This window comes from Bos mutus, chromosome 14 (assembly GCF_027580195.1).
Source record: "Bos mutus isolate GX-2022 chromosome 14, NWIPB_WYAK_1.1, whole genome shotgun sequence".
Classification (NCBI taxonomy): Eukaryota; Metazoa; Chordata; class Mammalia; order Artiodactyla; family Bovidae; genus Bos; species Bos mutus.
The window spans coordinates 10654778-10676495 of record NC_091630.1 but is presented as its reverse complement, the minus strand read 5'-3'; the positions used below and the strand labels follow the sequence as shown (position 1 = coordinate 10676495).

Genomic DNA, 21718 nt, shown 5'->3' with positions numbered 1-21718 from the left:
AATGAATGGAGACACATGTAGAGAATGGGCTTGTAGACACAGTGGGGGAGGAAAAGAATGGGGCGAATGGAATAAGTAGCACCAGCATATAAATACTATCAGGTGTAAGATAGCTTTCTTCTAGCTTGTTGTGTAGCACAGGGAGCCCAGCCTGGCCCTTTATGATGACCTAGAGGGGTGGGTTGTGGAAAGGGGCAGGAAGTTCAAAAGGGAGATGATTGGTACATATATAGATATAGAAATATAAAATTATGGCTGATTTGTGTTGTTGTACAGCAGAAACCAAGGGAACATTTCATGCAAAGATAGGCTTAATAAAGGACAGAAATGGTATGGACCTAATAGAAGCAGAAGATATTAAGAGGAGGTGGCAAGAATACACAGAAGAACTGTATAAAAAAGATCATCAGATAATCACGATGGTGTGATCACTCACCTAGAGCCAGACATCCTGGAATGCAAAGTCAAGTAGGCCTTAGGAAGTATCACTACAAACAAAGCTAGTGGAGGTGATGGAATTCCAGTTGAGCTATTTCAAATCCTAAAGATGATGCTTTGAAAGTGCTGCACTCAAAATGCTGGCAAATTTGGAAAACTCAGCAGGGCCACAGGACTGGAAAAGGTCCGTTTTCATTCCAATCCCAAAGAAAGGTAATGCCAAAGAATGCTCAAACTACTGCACAGTTGCACTCATCTCACATGCTAGTAAAGTAATGCTCAAAATTCTCCAAGCCAGGCTTCAGCAATACATGAACCGTGAAGTTCCAGATGTTCAAGCTGGTTTTAGAAAAGGCAGAGGAACCAGAGATCAGATTGGCAACAGCTGTTGGATCATCGAAAAAACAAGAGAGTTCCAGAAAAACATCTATTCCTGTTTTATTGATTATGTCAAAGATGTTGACTGTGTGCATCACAATAAACTGTGGTGAATTCTGAAAGAGATGGGAATACCAGACCACCTGATCTGCCTCTTGAGAAACCTATATGCAGGTCAGGAAGCCACAGTTAGAACTGGACATAGAACAACAGACTGGTTCCAAATAGGAAAAGGAATACGTCAAGGCTGTATATTGTCACCCTGCTTATTTAACTTATATGCAGAGTACATCATGAAAAACGCTAGGCTGGGTGAAGCTCATGCTGGAATCAAGATTGCTGGGAGAAATATCAATAACCTCAGATATGCAGATGACACCACTCTTATGGCAGAAAGTGAAGAAGAACTAAAGAGCCTTTTGATGAAAGTGAAAGAAGAGAGTGAAAAAGTTTGCTTAAAGCTCAACATTCAGAAACTAAGATCATGACATCTGGTCCCATCACTTCATGGCAAATAGGGAAACAGTGGAAACAGTGCCAGACTTTATTTTTGGGGGCTCCAGAATCACTGCAGATGGTGACTGCAGCCATGAAATAAAAAGACACTTACTCCTTGGAAGAAAAATTATGACCAACCTAGACAGCAGAGACATTACGTTGCCAACAAAGTCCCGTCTAGTCAAGGCTTTTTTTTTTTTTTTTCCCAGTAGTCATGTATGGATGTGAGAGTTGGATTATAAAGAAAGCTGAGCACCTATGAATTGATGCTTCTGAACTGTGGTGCTGGAGAAGACTCTTGAGAGTCCCTTGGACTGCAAGGAGATCCAACCAATCCATGCTAAAGGAAATCAGTCCCGAATATTCATTGGAAGGACTGATGCTGAAGCTGAAACTCCCAATTGTTTGGCCACCTGATGCAAAGAGCTGATTCATTTGAAAAGGCCCTGATTCTGGGAAAGATTGAAGGCAGGAGGAGAAGGGGATGACAGAGGATGAGATGGTTAGATGGTGTTACCAACTTAATGGACTTGAGTTTGAGTAAACTCTGGGAGTTGGTGATGGACAGGGAGGCCCGGCATGCTGCAGTCCATGGGGTTGCAAAGAGTCGGACATGACTGAGTGACTGAACTGAACAGCAGAAACCAACAAAACATCATAAAAATGTTTAAAAATTAAATTAAAAAAGTCTACTCATCTATATAAGCAAGAACAATGGCAAAAAATTGTCAAAATCAACTTTTTAAAAACTCTGTAAATTAATGCAAATTTTAAAACCTTGCAAGTATATTTATTTGAGAAAAACACTAAATCTGAGTAAAAGCATCGAGCTTTGTTTTGTTTAACTTGCCTTAGTGTCCCATTTTCCTCTCCTGAACCTTACAATGATAACAGTCATGAAAGACAGCAGCCTGCAGTCACTGGAGAAGGTGGAATGGGTCTGGGGCCACCCCAAATCCCATCCTCTGAGAACTGTCACTATTTGACCCATCCAGCAACTCACTGCATATCCCCATTTTCAGAACTTGTCTTTTTTTTTTTTAATTTAAATTTATTTATTTTAATTGGAGGCTAATTACTTTACAATATTGAATTGATTTTGCCATACATCAACATGAATCCTCCACAGGTGTACACGTGTTCCCCATCCTGAACCCCCCTCCCATCTCCCTCCCCGTACCATCCCTCTGGGTCATCTCAGTGCACCAGCCCCAAGCATCCTGTATCCTGCATCGAACCTGGACTGGCGTTTCGTTTCTTATATGATATTACACGTGTTTCAATGCCATTCTCCCAAATCATCCCACCCTCTCCCTCTCCCACAGAGTCCAAAAGACTGTTCTATACATCTGTGTCTCTTTTGCTGTCTCGCATATAGGGTTGTCATTACCATTTTTCTAAATTCCATATATATGCATTAGTATACTGTATTGGTGTTTTTCTTTCTGGCTTACTTCACTCTGTATAATAGGCTCCAGTTTCATCCACCTCATTAGAAGTGATTCAAATGTGTTCTTTTTAATGGCTGAGTAATACTCCATTGTGTATATGTACCACAGTTTTCTCATCCATTCATCTGCTGATGGACATCTAGGTTGCTTCCATGTCCTGGCTATTATAAATAGTGCTGTGATGAACATTGGGGTACACATGTATCTTTCAATTCTGGTTTCCTCGGTGTGTATGCCCAGCAGTGGGATTGCTGGGTCATAAGGCAGTTCTATTTCCAGTTTTTTAAGGAATCTCCACACTGTTCTCCATAGTGGCTGTACTAGTTTGCATTCCCACAAACAGTGTAAGAGAGTTCCCTTTTTTCCACATCCTCTCCAGCATTTATTGCTTATAGACTTTTGGATCACAGCCACTCTGACTGGCATGAAATGGTCCCTCCTAGTGGTTTTGATTTGCATTTCTCTGATAATGAGTAATGTTGAGCATCTTTTCATGTGTTTGTTAGCCATCTGTGTGTTGTCTTTGGATAAATGTCTGTTTAGTTCTTTGGCCCATTTTTTGATTGGGTCGTTTATTTTTCTGGAGTTGAGCTGTAGGAGTTGCTTGTATATTTTTGAGATTAGTTGTTTGTCAGTTGCTTCATTTGCTATTATTTTCTCCCATTCTGAAGGCTGTCTTTTCATCTTGATTATAGTTTGCTTTGTTGTGCAGAAGCTTTTAATTTTAATTTGGTCTCATTTGTTTATTTTTGTTTTTATTTTCAGTATTCTGGGAGGTGGGTCATAGCGGATCCTGCTGTGATTTATGTCAGAGAGTGTTTTGCCTATGTTCTCCTCTAGGAGTTTTATAGCTTCTGGTCTTATGTTTAGATCTTTAATCCATTTTGAGTTTATTTTTGTGTCTGGTGTTAGAAAGTGTTCGTTTTGTTCTTTTACAAGTGGTTGACCAGTTTTCCCAGCACCACTTGTTAAAGAGACTGTCTTTTCTCCATTGTATATTCTTGCCTCCTTTGTCAAAGATAAGGTGTCCATAGGTGTGTGGATTTATCTCTGGGCTTTCTATTTAGTTCCATTGGTCTATATTTCTGTCTTTGTGCCAGTATCATACTGTCTTGATGACTGTGGCTTTGTAGTAGAGCCTGAAGTCAGGCAGATTGGTGCTTCCGATTCTATTCTTCTTTCTCAAGATTGCTTTGGCTATTCGAGGTTTTTTGCATTTCCATACAAATTGTGAAATTATTCTTCTAGCTCTGTGAAAAATACCGTTGGTAGCTTGATAGGGATTGCATTGAATCTATAAATTGCTTTGGGTAGTATACTCATTTTCACTATATTGATTCTTCTGATCCATGAACATGGTATATTTCTCCATCTATTAGTGTCTTCTTTGATTTCTTTCACCAGTGTTTTATAGTTTTCTATATATAGGTCTTTAGTCTCTTTAGGTAGATATATTCCTAAGTATTTTATTCTTTTTGTTGTAATGGTGAATGGAATTGTTTCCTTAATTTCTCTTTCTATTTTCTCATTATTAGTGTATAGGAATGCAAGGGATTTCTGTGTGTTGATTTTATATCCTGCAACTTTACTATATTCACTGATTAGCTCTAGTAATTTTCTGCTACAGTCAGGAACAAGACAAGGGTGCCCACTTTCACCACTACTATTCAACATAGTTTTGGAAGTTTTGGCCACAGCAATCAGAGCAGAAAAAGAAATAAAAGGAATCCAAATTGGAAAAGAAGAAGTAAAACTCTCACTGTTTGCAGATGACATCATCCTCTACATAGAAAACCCTAAAGACTCCACCAGAAAATTATTAGAGCTAATCAAAGAACTTGTTTTTATTTGACCTTGTCTTTATTTGGCAGGTCAAATAAACTCTTCATTCTGTGTGAAGAGTCCTTTCCTGATGGCATTTGGGAAATACAATCCATGGCAAGCATTAAATATCACAACTGCCTGAGGCAGCATTACTAGCATGAGGCTGACCTAAAAAAAATTGTTTGTTTTTTTTTAGACCAGATAATGAGATGATCATAGTGTCTTTGAAAATCCCTGATAGATTCTTGGGGATCTAGAAGTCATGAACCTGTGGAGGGCTATGCCATGTCCAGTAAAGACCTGGGCAAGCTATAAACTCTCACTTCTTGCTGATCTTGAGGAAGCTAGCAGGAAGTGAAGGCTAAGGCAGAAGTATAAAGTCCTGTTAAAGCATGAAACATCTCTTCAACAAACCTGGAAGATTTACTGGTTCAAGACATTTAAGACAATATCTATCCAGTTTCTAGATGAACATTTAGGGAAGTGATTCCATATGACAAAGAATACAGACTCTATAGAATTAGCCCATTAAAGTCACTAAACAAACAGACAAACACTAACACCAACAAAAGAAGAACAAAGACCAGTAACAACAAATTCTAGGGGAGGTGTGTTTTGCAGAGTTGCCATTTTACATTATTTAACTGTTGCCACATAACATTATTTTGTAGAAAACTGTTTTCTACAAAAAGTATGAAAAAAAATTAGCAAATTATGGTCCATGCACAGAAAAAGGATAGAAAGTGTCCCTAAAGAAGCTCAAACTTTGAACTTACTAGACAAAGACTTTAAATCATTCATTTTAAATATGTTCAAAAAACTAAAGAAAACCATGTCTAAAGACTTGATGTATGTAAATGATGTCTCAATAAATAGAGAATAATATTATAGAAATGTAAATTATGTATAGAAGGGAATAGAAATTCTAGAGTTGAAAAAATATAATAATAAATATAAAAATTTCACTTAAAGAGCTTCACAGTAGGTTTTACCTTATAGGAGAAACAGGAAACATGAAGAGAGGTTATTGAGATTATCCAGTTTGAAAAACATTACATAAAAATAATGAATGAGATGTGGTTAAATAGGAACAGAGCCATAGATACCTGCAGGACTCTATCCAGACTACAAGTCTATGCATAATAATAGTTCTAGAATAAGAGGAAGAAGAGAGAGGGTCAAAAATAATATTTGAAAAAATAACGTCCAAAACTTTCTCTGATATGATGAAAAACTTTAATTTGTATATTCAAGAACCTCACAAAATTTTGAGTAAGAAAAACTGAAAGAGATCCACACCTGACCACATGATAATAAAATTGTTGAGAGTCAGACATAAAGAGTGAATTGATGTGATGAAAGCAAAGGAGTGCCAATCAAGAATTCTGTACCAAGCAAAACTATCCTTTAAAAAATGGAGAAATTAATGTGTTCTTGGATAAACAAAACCAGAAAATCCATCAGTAGCACACTTGCCCTATAAGAAACACTCGAGGAAGTTTTGTAGGCTAAAATCAAAATCCATAAGACAGTAGTTAGAATCCACAAAGAAAAAATAAGCTAACATCAATAAAAGTGACTGCATAGGTAAATATATCTACAAGTGTTTTTGTATATATTTTTTTCTTCTCCTTTATGACTTATGAGATGCTGATAAAGCAGTATTTAGATGTAAATTTATACCTGTTAATGACATTATTAATAAAAAAGATTTAAAATCAATAATCTTTATCTCTATCTAAAAAAATAGAAAAAGAAGAGCAAACTGAACTCAAAGCAATGTGAAGGAAGGAAATAAGAAAGATTAGAGTGGAAATACAATACGAAAAAAAAATCTGTAGAAAGAAATCAATAAAACCCAAATGTTGTTATTTAGAAAGACAGATGAAATTGAAAAATCTTTAGTTAGACTATCTAAGGGAGGAAAAAAAAAATAGTACTAATACCAATAATAAAATAAGCCAGAATACTATCAATCTTATAACTATACCATGGATTATAAGTGAATATGAGCTTTCTTAATAGTTCAGTTGGTAAAGAATCCACCTGCAATGCAGGAGACCCCAGTTCAGTTCCTGGGTTGGGAAGCTCTCCAACAAACTTGGAGAGCTGGAAAGGGGAAAGGCTACCTGCCGGGGTCCAGACCTGGCTGACCCAGGGTATTCGAAGGAGAGACGGCATAGGCGACCTATTTATTTAAATATTTATCAAAGATATAAAGAGTAATAGGATGAGGATAGCTCAGTAGGAAAATTCAGTGGAGAAAAGAGGCTGAGTAGCTTGGTTTACGCGGGAGACCAATAAAACTTCAAGACAAGAAGTTTGCACCACTTACGTAGGCCGCAGGCGTCCTTCCGTTCTCCCGAAGGAGAGGAGACACTGAGGCCTCCCCGGTCAGATCTTAGAAGCCCAGGCATAATTAGCAAGCATGGCGGGTTCTGCGCTCCAGATGGAGACTCAGCCAGAATTTGGGAGAGAGAGCGACATGGGGAGACCAAGTTTTGGTGAACAAGGCCCGCACTTTATTTTCCAAAGTAGTTTTTATACCTTAAATTGTGCATAGAGGATAATCGGGGAAGGGGTGGAATCATGCAAGGATAGCAGCTCCTGGTCCTAGTCGAAGCCAGGCTTTCAAACTTATCATATGCAAAAGTTCAGGTGAATTACATCATCTTCTGGCCAGGAGGCCTGATAACATTTTAAGAAACTTATCTTTCTCTAAAGGTGATTATTCCAAAGTCAGGCACCAGCCTCCAAAAAAGTATTGGACAAAGCTGCATCCCTATAGGGCAAAGGTGAGGTGGGCTCAATCAAGAAAAGACAACTCAAGGGTCCAAGGTTACAAACATTGAGGCTACTACTTACATTTCTATACACCCATTATATCAATCAATACACTGCCAAGGACACAGTAGGTAAGGAGTATGGAGACTTAGCAGCAAACATTGGCCCAATAAGTGAAAAACCCTTCACCAATACAATTTCTAATCAATCTTTTAACTACTCAAAGGAATCTGTGTTTAGACAGTTTAGAACATCTCCTGCCTCTCACAGTTGGGAGGCTGTTAACAATCACATGTGGCCGGAAAAACCTATTCAGGCAGGCTAGAGGATTTCCAAAGGAATTTGTAGGTTAAACACTGTCACACCCAGGAATTATTAACTGGAGCTGTAAGCTAACTGTTTTTTCAGAGAGAGGTAGTGGGGGACAGCTCTCCGTAAAGTCAGAGGTGTAGGTGAAAGCACAAAGCAGAAAGTGGGCAGACTCTGGTTTTGGGGGTAGATGCTTGAGAATTTCCAGGGAGACCCCTGAGGCTTGATCCCGCCTTTGCGTATGCCGAGCCTCCTTCCTCATGACCTTTGTCATGGGCGGAGTTCTTCACGCTGGCTCCCGGCAGTGATAGAATTCCAGCTGAGCTATTCCAGATCCTGAAAGATGATGCTGTGGAAAGTGCTGCACTCAATATGCAATATGCACTCAATATACAATATGCCGGCTCCCGGCAGCTACCCATTGCAGTATTCTAGCCTGGAGGATTCCATGGTCTATATAGTCCGTGGGGTCGCAAAGAGTCAGACACGACTGAATGACTTCACTTTAATAAGGGAATAGTATGGGCAATTATACACTGAAAAATTAGATAACCTAGATAAAATAATACCAAGTGCTAGTGGTGATGAAAAACTATCAGAACTCTAATTTGTTGTTGGTGCGAATGCAACCACACTGAAAGATGGTTTGGCAATTTTTTAAAAGGTAAATATGATCACTCACCTAGAGCCAGACATCCTGGAATGCAAAGTCAAGTGGGCCTTAGGAAGCATCACTACAAAGCTAGTGGAGGTGATGGAATTCCAGCTGAGCTATTTCAAATCCTAAAAGATGATGCTTTTAAAGTGCTGTGCTCAATATGCCAGCAAATTTGGAAAACTCAGGACTGGAAAAGGTCAGTTTTCATTCCAATCCCAAAGAAAGGCAATGCCAAAGAATGCTTAAACTACTGCACAATTGCACTCATCTCACATGCTAGCAAAATAATGCTCAAAATTCTCCAAGCCAGGCTTCAGCAGTACGAGAACCATGTAGTTCCAGATGTTCAAGCTGGTTTTAGAAAAGGCAGAGGAACCAGAGATCAGATTGGCAACAGCCGTTGGATCATTGAAAAAGCAAGAGAGTTCCAGAAAAACATCTATTTCTGCTTTATTGATTAAGCCTTTGACTGTGTGGATCATAATAAACTGGAAAATTCTTCAAGAGATGAGAATACCAGACCACCTGACCTGCCTCCTCAGAAATCTGTATGCAGGTCAGCAAGCAACAGTTAGAACTGGACATGGAACAACAGACTGGTTCCAAATCAGGAAAGGAGTATGTTAAGACTGTATATTGTCACCATGCTTATGCAGAGTAGTACATCATGAGAAACGCTGGGCTGGATTAAGCACAAGCTGGAATCAAGGTTGCTGGGAGAAGTATCAGTAACCTCAGATATGCAGATGACACCACCCTTAAGGCAGAAAGTGAAGAAGAACTAAAGAGACTTTTGATGAAAGTGAAAGAGGAGAGTGAAAAAGCTGGCTTAAAACTCAACATTCAGAAAACTAAGATCATGACATCTGGTCCCATCACTTCATGGGAAATAGATGGGGAAACAATAGAAACAGTGAAAAACTTTATTTTCTTTGGCTGCAGCCATGAAATTAAAAGATGCTTGCTCCTTGGAAGAAAAGCTATGACCAACCTAGACAGCATATTAAAAAGCAGAGACTTGACTTTGCCAACAAAGATCTGTCTAGTCAAAGCCATAGCTTTTCCAGTAGTCATGCATGAATGTGCAAGTTGGGCCATAAAGAATGCTGAGCACCGAAGAATTGATGCTTTTGAACTGTGGTATTGAGAAGATTCTTGAGAGTCCCTTGGACTGCAAGGAGATAAAACCAGTCAATTTTAAAGGAAATCAGTCCTGAATATTCATTGGAAGGACTGATGCTGAAGCTGAAACTCCAATACTTTGGCCACCTGATGGGAAGAACTTACTCATTAGAAAAGATCCTAATGCTGGGAAGGGTGAAGGCAGGAGGAGAAGGGGATGACAGAGGATGAGATGGTTGGATGGCATCACCAACTAGGTGGACATGAGTTTGAGTAAGCTCCAGGAGTAAGTGATGGACAGGGAAGCCTAGCGTGCTGCAGTTCATGGGGTCGCAAAGAATCAGACATGACTGAGGAACTGAACTGAACTGAATTGATGCTGAATAAAAAAAACCTTTGTCACATTATTGCCACATTATTGAAAAGACAAAGCTAGATAAATAGACAATAGATCAGTGATTGCCAGGAATTATGGGTTGGAGGGAGGTTGAGTATAGAAGGATAGTGCCAGAGAGTTTTCTGTAAGATGTTATAGAAAAATACAAATGAAGGTTTTGGCCAACCCAATATAAATTTTCTATATCTAGACTGTAGTAGTAATTACATGAATCTGTATATAAGCATTAAAATTGATATAACTGTACACCAAAAGAAAAAATTGTTGACTTTACTGTATGATAATTTAAAAATAAAATTAAATAATAGGCTTATATTGGAGAGAGATATAAATCAGTCCATCAGAAATTAAGGAGATGCTTTTGTTGGGGGAGAAAACTTTTGTTACTTAAACTGTATCGTGGGAAATTCAAATATGGAAATGTGATGAATAGTGAAAATGAGAAGAGAAAAATGAGATGATTGAGACCCTGTATTAGCTTAGTGGGCTTAAATTTCCCTAATATAAAATATAATGAGCAATTGCTAAGTTGCTACTTTGATTATTGTGTTACTGATGTAACCAGAATCAGATCCAATTGGATTTCAGAATTTGCCTACATATAAAATCTAGATTATATAAAAGTGTTTTTTCTTAGGTGTAAGTAAGCAAAGTCAAGAGCTTCTTTTTTATATTTTTATGATCATGTGGGCATAGGTATTTTTTGAAGCCATAAAAAAATGTTAAAATTCTCATTGGATATAAAGGAAAGATCTGGTTTTAGTTACAAAGAACTTAGCAGATGTCCCTGTAAATGTTTTCCCTTAGCAGAATGAAACCACATTTTGCAGTATATACTTTTGGATATCATAGTCGGCAAAGAGAATGCTACATTAATGACAGATGTACTTTTTGAGGTATGAGGTGTGCAATAATTTTTAAAACTATTTATTATAAATATAGCTTCAAATGTATCAACTTTAATATAAATCTATAAATATTATTCTTTAAGAAATTATAGTTGAATTGAAATAGAATGCATTATTTAGCCAACGGCAAGTGAAGTAGAATGATAAAATCCCACTTTAACATTAACTCTTTTAGGCATTTTTTAATCTATTTTATGACAGACACATCATCCAAAATACTGTATGTCTATGAAAAGCAAATGGGTTAAGATAATTCTTTTTTGTTTATTTATTTTGTCCCTCTTGCACCCAGAGTTTATTATAAGGCATATATAAGATAATATAAGAAATGACTCCTTGGCTTCATATACTAATAATGAAATTTCTTTTTAGATTCTCATTAAAAATTTGTTTTGTAACCATGAGTGGAGACATTTGATGTGTCACCAGTTTCATTGTTCTTAACTGTTTATATCTCAGCAGGAATAATGACATGAATAGTTTGACTATTGAGAATGTGAAATCTGAGTGAACACTTGTCAAGGTTTTTTTTCAGCAAAATTAAATGTTGCTAATTTAAAATGGGTCAGAGTAATATTTTTCTGTATTTTGTTCATTGTATAGTTTAAATTTAGATCATTTGATATACATTCTTACAATTGGCTCATTTCTGGATCATTAAGCTCTATCATCAAATAATATTTATTAGACTTCTGCATGCTCATAGATCCAGAATGACTGCTATACCATACAGTTAAGGAAATAGCATACACTCTTCTTTAATAAAAACATAATTCTTCAGCCAAACAAATACTTTTCTGTGTCTAACAAACACAAATATGGCATTTCTTCGTTATTCCAGTCTATTTGTCTCACTTCTCCTTGCCATTTCTAATTCTAAAAATCTAATAGAATTTTAAAGATATTTTTGAACCATTAGCAAACACATTAAGAAATATATTGCACATTACACTTTGATGATATACTTTAGATAAACTGCTTTCAGGCTTACTTCAGTGTGGCCAAATAAGAGAATATAAAATACTCAAAGAGATTATTTGGTCAAATGTTAATTCCCACTCAGAATGACATATGCTTATATTTGACCCTCATTTGACTCAATTCTTAGCTAAGAGTTTGGTTAACAAAAATATGTATATTATTCTAGTCAGTGTTTTTGTTGTTGTTATTGTTGTTAAATCTATTTTCCTCACAGGCTGTGTAATAGCTCTTTTGTTACTCATTAGTGGGGTCACCAGATGGTACACAGCAAAAAGCAAATTTTGTGACTCTAACTCAATTTTGTTCATTTCTGGTTGTTAAATTTGGAAAAGAAAATTGAAACTAATATTTCAATATAGCTACCCTGGATCATTTATCAAGCCATATTTATTCTGTCCTCCATTGATAACAAACAGAAGTTAAATATTTTTTTCTAATGAATTGAAAGTTAATTATTTACAGATCAGTCTTCAATATCTTACCTAGAGAAAGCTTGAGAATATTTCTCAAATTGATTATTGAATATTTGATATATCCATAATAAAATTTCTAATAAACTGTTACTCTTCAGTTACCAAGACAAAATTGTTTCCCTGCATGCTAAGTCACTTCAGTTGTCTCCAACTCTTGTGACTCCATGGACTGTAGCCGCCAGGCTCCTCTGTCCATGGGCATTCTCCAGGCAAGAATTCTGGAGTGGGTTGCCATGCCCCTCTCCAGAATGAAGATGTTTAACCTTACCTATTTGATGGGATCTTATGTATATTCATTTATTTCCATATTTATCTCCAAATGCTCCAGATGGCCTTTGCTTTAAACATCTTATTCTCTAAAGGGATTTTTTTTTTAATCTTTGTTGATATTCACTTCACAGGAAACTGAATATGTCTGTCAAGTCGTCTTCCTGAAAAAGTAGGAGAAAGAAAAGTTGACCTTTTAGGGTGACCAGTTTATGGTTTCTGTAACTGGGAATTACTTTGCAACTTTGTGTTCCAGGTTTACTCTACAAGTTCTTTGACATTTCAGATGCTGTTAAACTTGAATTATAGCTCATTGTCTGAAATTATTTCTTTTTAGGTAAACAGGATTATAAAAAAACCAAACCTATTTTACGAGCAACTAAATTAAAAGCAGAAGCAAAGAAAACAGCAATTGGCATAAAGGTACCTATATTTGATAACTTTAAAATTTGATATATTGCCTGCCACTTCATTTTCTAAAATGGATTGCATAAATATTGAATTCTAAATGTTTTATGACATTTCAAAATCTAAGTCAAATGCCGGAATTAAAGGCTTTTGAAAAGAATTTACTTAATGAGAAACATCCTTCCCATTCTAAGATTTTATCAGGTCTTAGATTAAGACCCAATATCACTTAAGAGAACCAGTTACACTTAAAGTTGCAACTTACTTTTTCTGTAGCTTCTGTTTCACTTCAGCGATATATGTGGCCTGGATCAAAAACTTTTCTCATTTGCAAAAAATTGCACTTTATGGTTGTTTATATTTTAATTATAATTGTATACACTTAGGTCACTAATATACGTAATTTTGCTCATGTATTGGTTTAGTTGTCAGTACTCTCGATGATGAAATTCTAATGATGTTCCCAGATGATGTTCTTTTAAAAAACCAGTGTTTTTACTGCTTAAGAAGGATAAAAGCTATTGAGAATGATGTTAACAGATAATCCAATGTGCTATCACAATGAAGTTCAACAAAATTACATTTACATTATTACTCATGTCAACTCTGCCAAGTATTTAGAGTAAAATTAAACTATAAATAGAAAAATTATTTTGGTGGCTCCACTGTCAAATGTGTAAAAGTGGCTAGTACATATATTTTATTTAAATATTAAAATGTTAAAAGGAGATTTTGGTTTTTATCTGGCAGATGAAAAATCAATTTTTCTAAGTTATAGCTTATAGCAAATGCCAAGGTATTACTACCAAGCTGTAACAGCTGTTGAACTGCCAGATGATATATTTGGTTGTCTTCCAGAATTTGCTATTATAATCACAAAACACGGCCTTCTTTTTACTCCTGGTTGCTGATTTAGATCAAGCATTGCTGTGTGCTGTGGTGTGTTTTCACAATAGTCTCCTCAGTTAGTTCTGTGTGTCGGTTTTTAATGAAAAAAAAAAAAAAAGTGAATTACCTTTTTATTTAAAAGAGAGAGATTAATCTTTTGACATTTTCTTCTAATTTCACATGAAATTTCATTCATCTTTAAAATTATTTCTATGACATGAACTTTCTAAAACCAGTGCTTATTTCCTTATTTTGCAGTTAGTTACCTGATGATTGTCTTTTGTAGTGAGAGCATGGTCTTGTCATTTTCCAGGAAAGGAATGTGTCATTTACTTTTATCTTTCATAATACAGTACTTTGCTTTTGTTTTGTCAGAAAAATATCGGGATAGCACACTCTACTTGCAGCACAATATAATGAGAAGCTAAATTAGAATTTGAAAAACAGTGCAGCCCTGCATTTATTGATGTATACCACTTTCCCATACACTTCCTTTTTCATTGGCTCTTATAATTTTTGCTATGGTTTTACCCGGAGGAAATAACCATATTTCTAGTATAAGTCTACTTTACAGTACAGTCATTTAAAGTATTTTTTCAAAACAATGTAGAATTTATCTCTTATGAGAAAAAAATTGTTCTTAGATTTCATTTATGATTTAAAGCACGTACAGAAAAGTTTTTGACCTCAAAAACGTAGCTCCTTTTTAATAAACTAGCAAAGCATTTTGATTTGTAAACCTGTGAAAAACAAAAACCTTAGCCTTAAACATCATTTACTTTGCTTGAAAATTTATGTGAAAACCCCATTAAAATGATAGGAAACTTTTTAGAATCAGAACCATGGAGGTGTTTTACATTTCAAATCTAGCATCCTAATTAGCTTGCCCTGTCAAACTTTGATTGCCTTGTCATTTTAGTATAGTATTTTAAATAACGAAGTTTCTTTCAGGATTGCCATTTAATGCCATTTAATTTCCCTGGTGAGTGATTTTATCCATAGCGATAATGTCAGAGAAGCAACTAAGGACTAACGAACATCAGACATGTTTGACTCTTAGCTGGTTAATACAGGATGACTGTAATGGTATCTTTTATCACTTGACTACTTAGTTTTTAGAGGGAATCATAGTTACGTTCTTCAAATAATGTAAATCTATAGAACATATGAACAACTGCATGGAATAGAAAAATAACAGCAATGATAAAATTGAACACAGAATAAAGAGGCCTAGAATCACTTGCTTCTTTCCTCTACTGTTATAGTGATGCAGACTCTAAGATAGCACATTTGTAAAATGGATTTTATGCCATTTACCTCACAGAATAGTTGGGAGAATTAAATAATACAATGATACAATGAAAACACTTAACATAAATATGTGTTTGAAGTAGCTATTACTGGTTTGCATAAATAAGACTTTCCTTGGATGCTTGTCATTGGCCTAAAGATCCCCTCCTTCAACTAAGTCTGCCTTGTGTGACTGTACTACATATTACAAAACGTTCTTAGTTTTGTTGTGAAGATAGTATTGTGGATGTTATTGCGGTAAAGTTTTCAAAGCAGTCTATAATTTTAATATATACCTTACATATGAATTATATAAATCTGACTCAATCCTTCATTATTTATTTAGAAATTGTATTACCACATTGTAGAACCTGTGAAAGGAAAGAAAAGGCATCATTGTTTTGGAGAAATTTTTACAAGAAACCACTTCCAGATTTCAGTACCATCTAAAATCAATTGATTGAGGAATCATGGATATGAGATATAAAAATTACACAGTAGGGTACCTTACCCTCAGGGGCTTCCAGTGTGTTTTAATAAATGAATGTTTAGCAACAGAAAAATTCAAGAAACAGTAATGATTTAGAATAAGACATGAATATGGCTACTTCAAAATGTGAACTAATTTCTATTGTGAAGCTATTTTTGGTTCCTGTCTCTTACCAATGTAAACAAAATAATTTATGACCCAGTAAAGTGTACCACCTACAAAATATTTGCATGACTAATATTTGCTCTTTGGTTGCTGTTCAACTTGAAAACTTTTTTCAAGAATTGCAAATTAGTAAAAAAAAATTTTAGAATGCAAATACCTGTTTCCTAGTATTTACAAGGAAAAAATCTATATTTATTAAGTGGTTTATTAAGTTTATTTGAAAAATAATTATAATAAAATAATAAGGATCAAAATTTGATTTATCTGTTATATAAATGACATATTCAAATGTCAACCAGATCTTGCTAACATGAGCCACCTGGAATTATTATTTTTATTCTTTTTTGTTATTTCTGATCTAAAGCCAAAATTGGCCAAGGGCAAGGAGAGTCATAAATGTCTTAGGGGTATAGGTTATGATTAGCATAACCAGCATTCTGAAGGCAGTGTTTTCCAATTTTACCACAGTTTTAACCTTCCAAACATGCAGTCCCCACAGTAATAACCTCTTTAACAGAAAAGGGACATTTTGACAAAAATGACTTGCTGTACTTCCTCATCCAGTACTTCTTGAGCCTCACCTGCATAACATAGTATAGTGAATAGACTTAATTGAATTAATAGGTCCTTTGAAGTTGTATTCTATGAATGTTCTCCACTTTCTACCCTTAAACCTCTTTTTTATGCCTCTGGATATTCTAAAAATGTACAATGAAGGTGAAACAGTGTTGCTTGAAAGGATGAGGAGGAGTTGAAAAGCAGCAATTAGAGGTGATTATTAGTGAGAATGAGAATCATGGCCTCCAATCAAGAGTAAAAACTTTATTCTTGTGTTAAGCGAATGTGAATGGTGACTGCTGTTGAACAGTTCTGTTGTCCACTATACAGAACAGATGGAGTTTGCAGTTGTGTGTCACTTGTTTATTACAGCCTCTTAAAATTAGTAGCTGTGTAACCAGATGGGTCTGGGAGCACAGCTGTGGATACGAGAAAATAAATGAAACCTGTCTGATGCTGCCGTGCCCTTTTGAGATGCCAAAGTATTCCAACTGCAACAGAGAAAAATTCACTTTAATTTGACATTATATTGATAGAGTAACTTTTGTTTTGTTTTGATTTCATTAAAGTAGATTTAAAAATCAAATCTTAACAAAAATAGTTGACACTAAATCTTTCAACCCCATGATTTTCATTAATATTTATTTTTATAGTTTTCAGATCCAAAAAAATGTAATTATAAAGCTAAAAATTTATATAAAATATCCAGTTGTAATTTCAAAATTCAGGTAAAAATGAAATGTTTATTATAAACCAAATTGATTTTGTTGTCTTTAAAGTTTATTAAGTGGCTTATGAAAGCTACATTTGTATTAAGTGCAAAAATGGTTTCTCCATAAAATAGTATCAGGAAGGGGTGTGATATGAAAGTGAAAATTAGAAGGGAATATTTAAGCCCTTTAGGATACTGTACTGGCATTATTTGTTCTTTTTTCTGTTTAGCCAAGTGATATGCTAATATTGAGAAAATTCCTTCATGGTATGTCTCTATATCAATACAAAAAGTTTATAGATTTTCTAAAAAATAATATGATTTTGCTCTTGTGTATGTGGTAAACTTCCTGGCTATTATTTCAACGTAATCAATATAATCTGCATCAGATCACTAAGTGAAGTACCCAGGACCATCCTTCATAGTTGTGATAATTCTGTCATATCATATCATGCTTCATGACCCAAGAGTATTCAGTTTTGTTCTGCCACATTGTAAACTATAGAAGTTAAAAATAAGAGTTTTAGCAAAATAATATTTAATAAGGATGTTTATGGGCTTCCCAGGTGGCACAAGTGCAGAGACATAATCTAGAAACTTGTTATAGTTGTTTCTTTCCATTAGAAAAGGAGTGATCATTTTAGAATCTGTGTCCAATTGCTATAACTAATATAAATGTGTTGAAGCAAGAAATACAGAGAAAGATAAACTGTGTAGGTACAAACTACACTGCTTGCATCCAACAGTTTGATATCTAAACTATGAAAATATATTAAAATTGTAAATGTTAATGTTATTATTAGAAAGACACAAGCTAAATAAAAGTAATAACAAGTATGAATATACTTCTGTTATTATACCCACTGATGTTGTTGTTTAGTCACTAAGTCATATCTGACTCTTCTGCGACCCCATGGATTGTAGCCCACCAGGCTCCTCTGTCCTTGGGATTTTCCAGGCCACCAGGGAAGCCCACCCACTGATGTACTTGCCATTATAATAGGTGTCCTCAACCACAAAATAAGTTTCTTTGCTTAATGACAGAAAGTGTTAAACAAAAAGAATGTGATCATTCTAGACTTTTTTTTTTTAATGTCATGAAACTGATAACATTAACCAATCGCATTTCATGAATTTCAAATCTACTTTTTTTTTTCCTTCCTCAGGAAGTTGGCCTTGTGCTTGCAGCTATACTGGCCCTCCTGTTGGCTTTCTATGCTTTCTTTTATCTCAGACTGTCCACAGATGTTGACCCTGATCTGGAACCAGATGAAGAATAGTTGAGCAGCAATCAATGCATGAAAAGGAAATAATTTTATAAAAGCACCTCTAGGGACCAATACTTTCTGAAGTACTGAGACAGCAAGATCTTGAATTTTTTTCTGCTGGTATTTTCAGTTTGCAGAAATATCTTTTTAAGTAGTTGCATAGGATATCAAGAAAAGAACCTTACCTAGCAATGTAGTATAATATGTGTGCTACCAGATACTCCTATAAATCTTTCTACTTTGACAGGCAACCTATTCATGGTGCATTTTGATAAAATGGGAAACAGATCCTAAACTCTTCAGATGTCTTAGGCAATTTATGTGTATAACTCCATCACATGCAGATCACCAAATCTGTTTCGTTCCATATACATCATGAGTGGGAGTATATATCCTCATTTCCAGAAGCATTCTCTAGTCACACTGAGCGCCTAAGAAGGGATGAAAAGTCATGGGAAATTTTTCATTTTACAGAGAAGCCCTGCTTTCTTTCCAGACGTATTTTATATCATTAGAGAGACTATCTGCACATACATCTCCCGTAATCTTTTTCCTTCCTTGCCAACTGTTCAGTGCACATGTGCTCCATCAGAAATGGCACCTGGATGACAGAAGCTCAAAGAGTCACATATGTCTCGAAAATAGAGTTCCTTTCCTCTTGGGCTGTCTGAACTGGTGTACATAGAAAGTTCAGTTGATCTTGATTTTAATTAACTTATTACTCTACTAATATAAACTTGGAATCCTTTTTTAATTATGTTGTTCTGGCTGCTTGCTGTATCAGTTTGCCCCTCTCGTTAGTGAGTAACAATCTGTCATCTAACTGTGCAGTCTTTTTCATACAACAGTCATAGCAGAAGTCCTACCTACTCAGAGGCACTTTCTTGGGTTGTCTCATATCTGAACAATGCAGACTTGTTTTACAAAATTGTACTTTGCCTCTTGGGAATTAAATCAATTAAGACTCTTGTGAAAAGCAAGTAACAGAAGAAAATATGTGTCTTATATTACCTGCATATGGAGTTTTTTGTTTATATGATTTTTCAAGGTATTTTACATTTGTTGGGTTATAATGACTAATGACTAATATAATGACAATATTTTTTACTGGTAGTGGATTTTTAAAATATTTTTACAGCACACAAATACATTAAGCTTAGAAAATGGAAAAATATGTGTCCACAGCAGAGTCGTTAGTTACTACCTTATATAAATGTGTATAGAAAATGAATAGTTTGCAACATGTTCTTAAGGTGTTTTATAGTGTATTTATAAAGAGTAAATAAAATGTTAAAGATGGTTTCCATACTCACCAAGAGAACAAAGTTTTGATAAATATCTTTGAGACTTTTGCAGATTTGAATGTGGCTGTATAGCATTTTGTTCTATAGAATTTTTTCAAGTGGTTTAATTTATTTCATTAGATGCAAATAGCCAAAAGATCCAGTATCCTCATAGATCCTTTTTGTCAAACAGCTGAGGGCAGAATTTAGCCAATGCTATTTACTGGATTCTTCCCCTTGAAATCACAAACTTAAGAGACAGACCAAGAGTTCCTATATACTCACCACAGTGGACCAATCCAAGTGGCATTTTTACGAAAGGTTGCAGCATTTAATGCCATGTGGTATGTCTGTTTGTGAAGTGGGTGGCAAGGGAATATCCAAGCTGGCATTTTGGATATGATGGGTCTTTTACTTTCCTGAGTGACATGCCACATGTCAAGAAATACTGTTTTCCCTTACTCCTATCACATTTACGTGAACAATTTTCATTTAGTTATTTTCCCTCCCATCTGGTGCTAAATGCAGTCATATTAAATAAAGATTATTTCTAATTTCAGCGGTAATTTAAATGCAAGGATATGTAATACTTGTTTATTAGATACCTATCCAAGTGAGATATAACAGAATTTATAGTATTTAAAATACATGATTATACTCTTAGAAATGTTTGAAAATTCATTACCCTGAAAAAATAATTTATTATCCTGTTCTACCATTGAGGTATTCTTTGGGAGAAAATGTTGTTTTTGATAATAATGAATATTAGGCTAAACATAGTATGATTATAGGCAAGTTTCATTACATAGTTTTACCAATACTCTGAGTCTATGGCTGGTCTGTTTGTATGACTGACTGACTTATGGTAAGTTCTAAGAGCTAAATTCTGATTTTAATAAATAGCAGGTAAAGTGAGACAGTGTATGTTTACAATACACTATTTTCATGAAGTCCACATTTTTCAAACTCACCTTAGTTAGAAAGCAGCAGTTTTTTATAGAGAAATCCCGGGTTGAAGTCTAGTTTGAATCTTTGAGGCCAGAGAGGTGTTATCCTGCCTACGGTTTTCAGGGCACTACACTTTTGAATAGTGAGGGGTATTTGGTGTAAGTCTGAGACTGGCACCAGACAGATTTTAGGAGTGGGTTTTTCCCCTGCAATAATTCATCGCTCAGAGTAATTCAGAAGACAAAAACAGAAAAATTTAATTACTTTTCAGAATATTAGAATCTGTTAACATGCTGTTTCTGCAGGAAAAAATAATTTCAACTAATGCAGCTGGACTTAATGTACAACCTAGGAAATGTTGTGAATGAAGTGAAAATGGTTACTGCATCTTATCTTGCATGCAAAATAAAGAAAATGTAAATTCATCTGAGAGGAGATGTAAAAATATTACCTCATCTAGAATTTCTTTTGAAACAAATGTACTAAAAGCCTATTTTAGTACTAGTATGAGGTTTGTTGTTTTAAGGTGACAAAATACTTGAAGATTTTCTAACCTTTTTCAATTTTTCATAAAATAGAAATATTTCCATTTCAACTGATGATTACAAAGTCCTGAGAATATATTCTTATTTTTCTGTAATTTCAGTAGTGTGGTGATCTGCATATATTTAATAAATGCATGTTAAAATTAATCTCTTTTAGTCTTCTCAGAGCCTGGCACAGTTTTTGCATGTGATATATGGTCAAAAATTATTTGTATTTAATAAATAAAACTTAAAATTACAATATTTTTCAACTCAGCACTTAGCATTTATGATCTTTGCTTGTATTGGGGCACATATACATTTAACCCTAGTTTTCTTGAAGATCAAGACAACTAGCATTAGATCTATTGTAAAACAGAAATATTGCTCTTTTCCAGGAAGTCAAATACGTTATTCTGATCTTAATTATCATTCAAAATCATACTCATTGTTTGAAATTTAACTTAGTCTAAATCTTCACTCTTACTGAAAGTAAAACTAAATTTTCATTATAATGTTTATATTTATGTGAAAATGAAGATGCTTTATTTTTCCAGATTCTGAAATTATATAGTCATGATAATTCAGTAGAACAAGTTATACTTTAGATAAGCTTCAGAAATAAACTTCTAGAAATTAAACAGATTTTAAATGTTAATGTATTTCATCTATAAATAAGGTTGTTGAGCCAGAGGC

At 34.9% G+C, this 21718-nt stretch overlaps 1 protein-coding gene across 8 annotated transcripts in view; it reads left to right on the top strand.

The window, feature by feature from the left end:
- TRIQK (triple QxxK/R motif containing) overlaps positions 1 to 21420 on the top strand; it is a 117128-nt gene extending 95708 nt beyond the window's left edge. For 5 of the 8 annotated variants that reach the window (XM_070382948.1, XM_070382950.1, XM_070382949.1 and 2 more), the window contains 2 exons: positions 12826 to 12911; positions 18166 to 21420. In XM_070382948.1, coding sequence (XP_070239049.1) covers positions 12826 to 12911; positions 18166 to 18279 — 200 coding nt within the window. In that variant the 3' untranslated portion in view covers positions 18280 to 21420. The remainder of the gene's footprint in view (positions 1 to 12825; positions 12912 to 18165) is intronic. The other 3 variants (XM_070382945.1, XM_070382947.1, XM_070382946.1) reach the window with 1 other exon arrangement.
- The last annotated feature ends 298 nt before the right edge of the window (positions 21421 to 21718 follow it).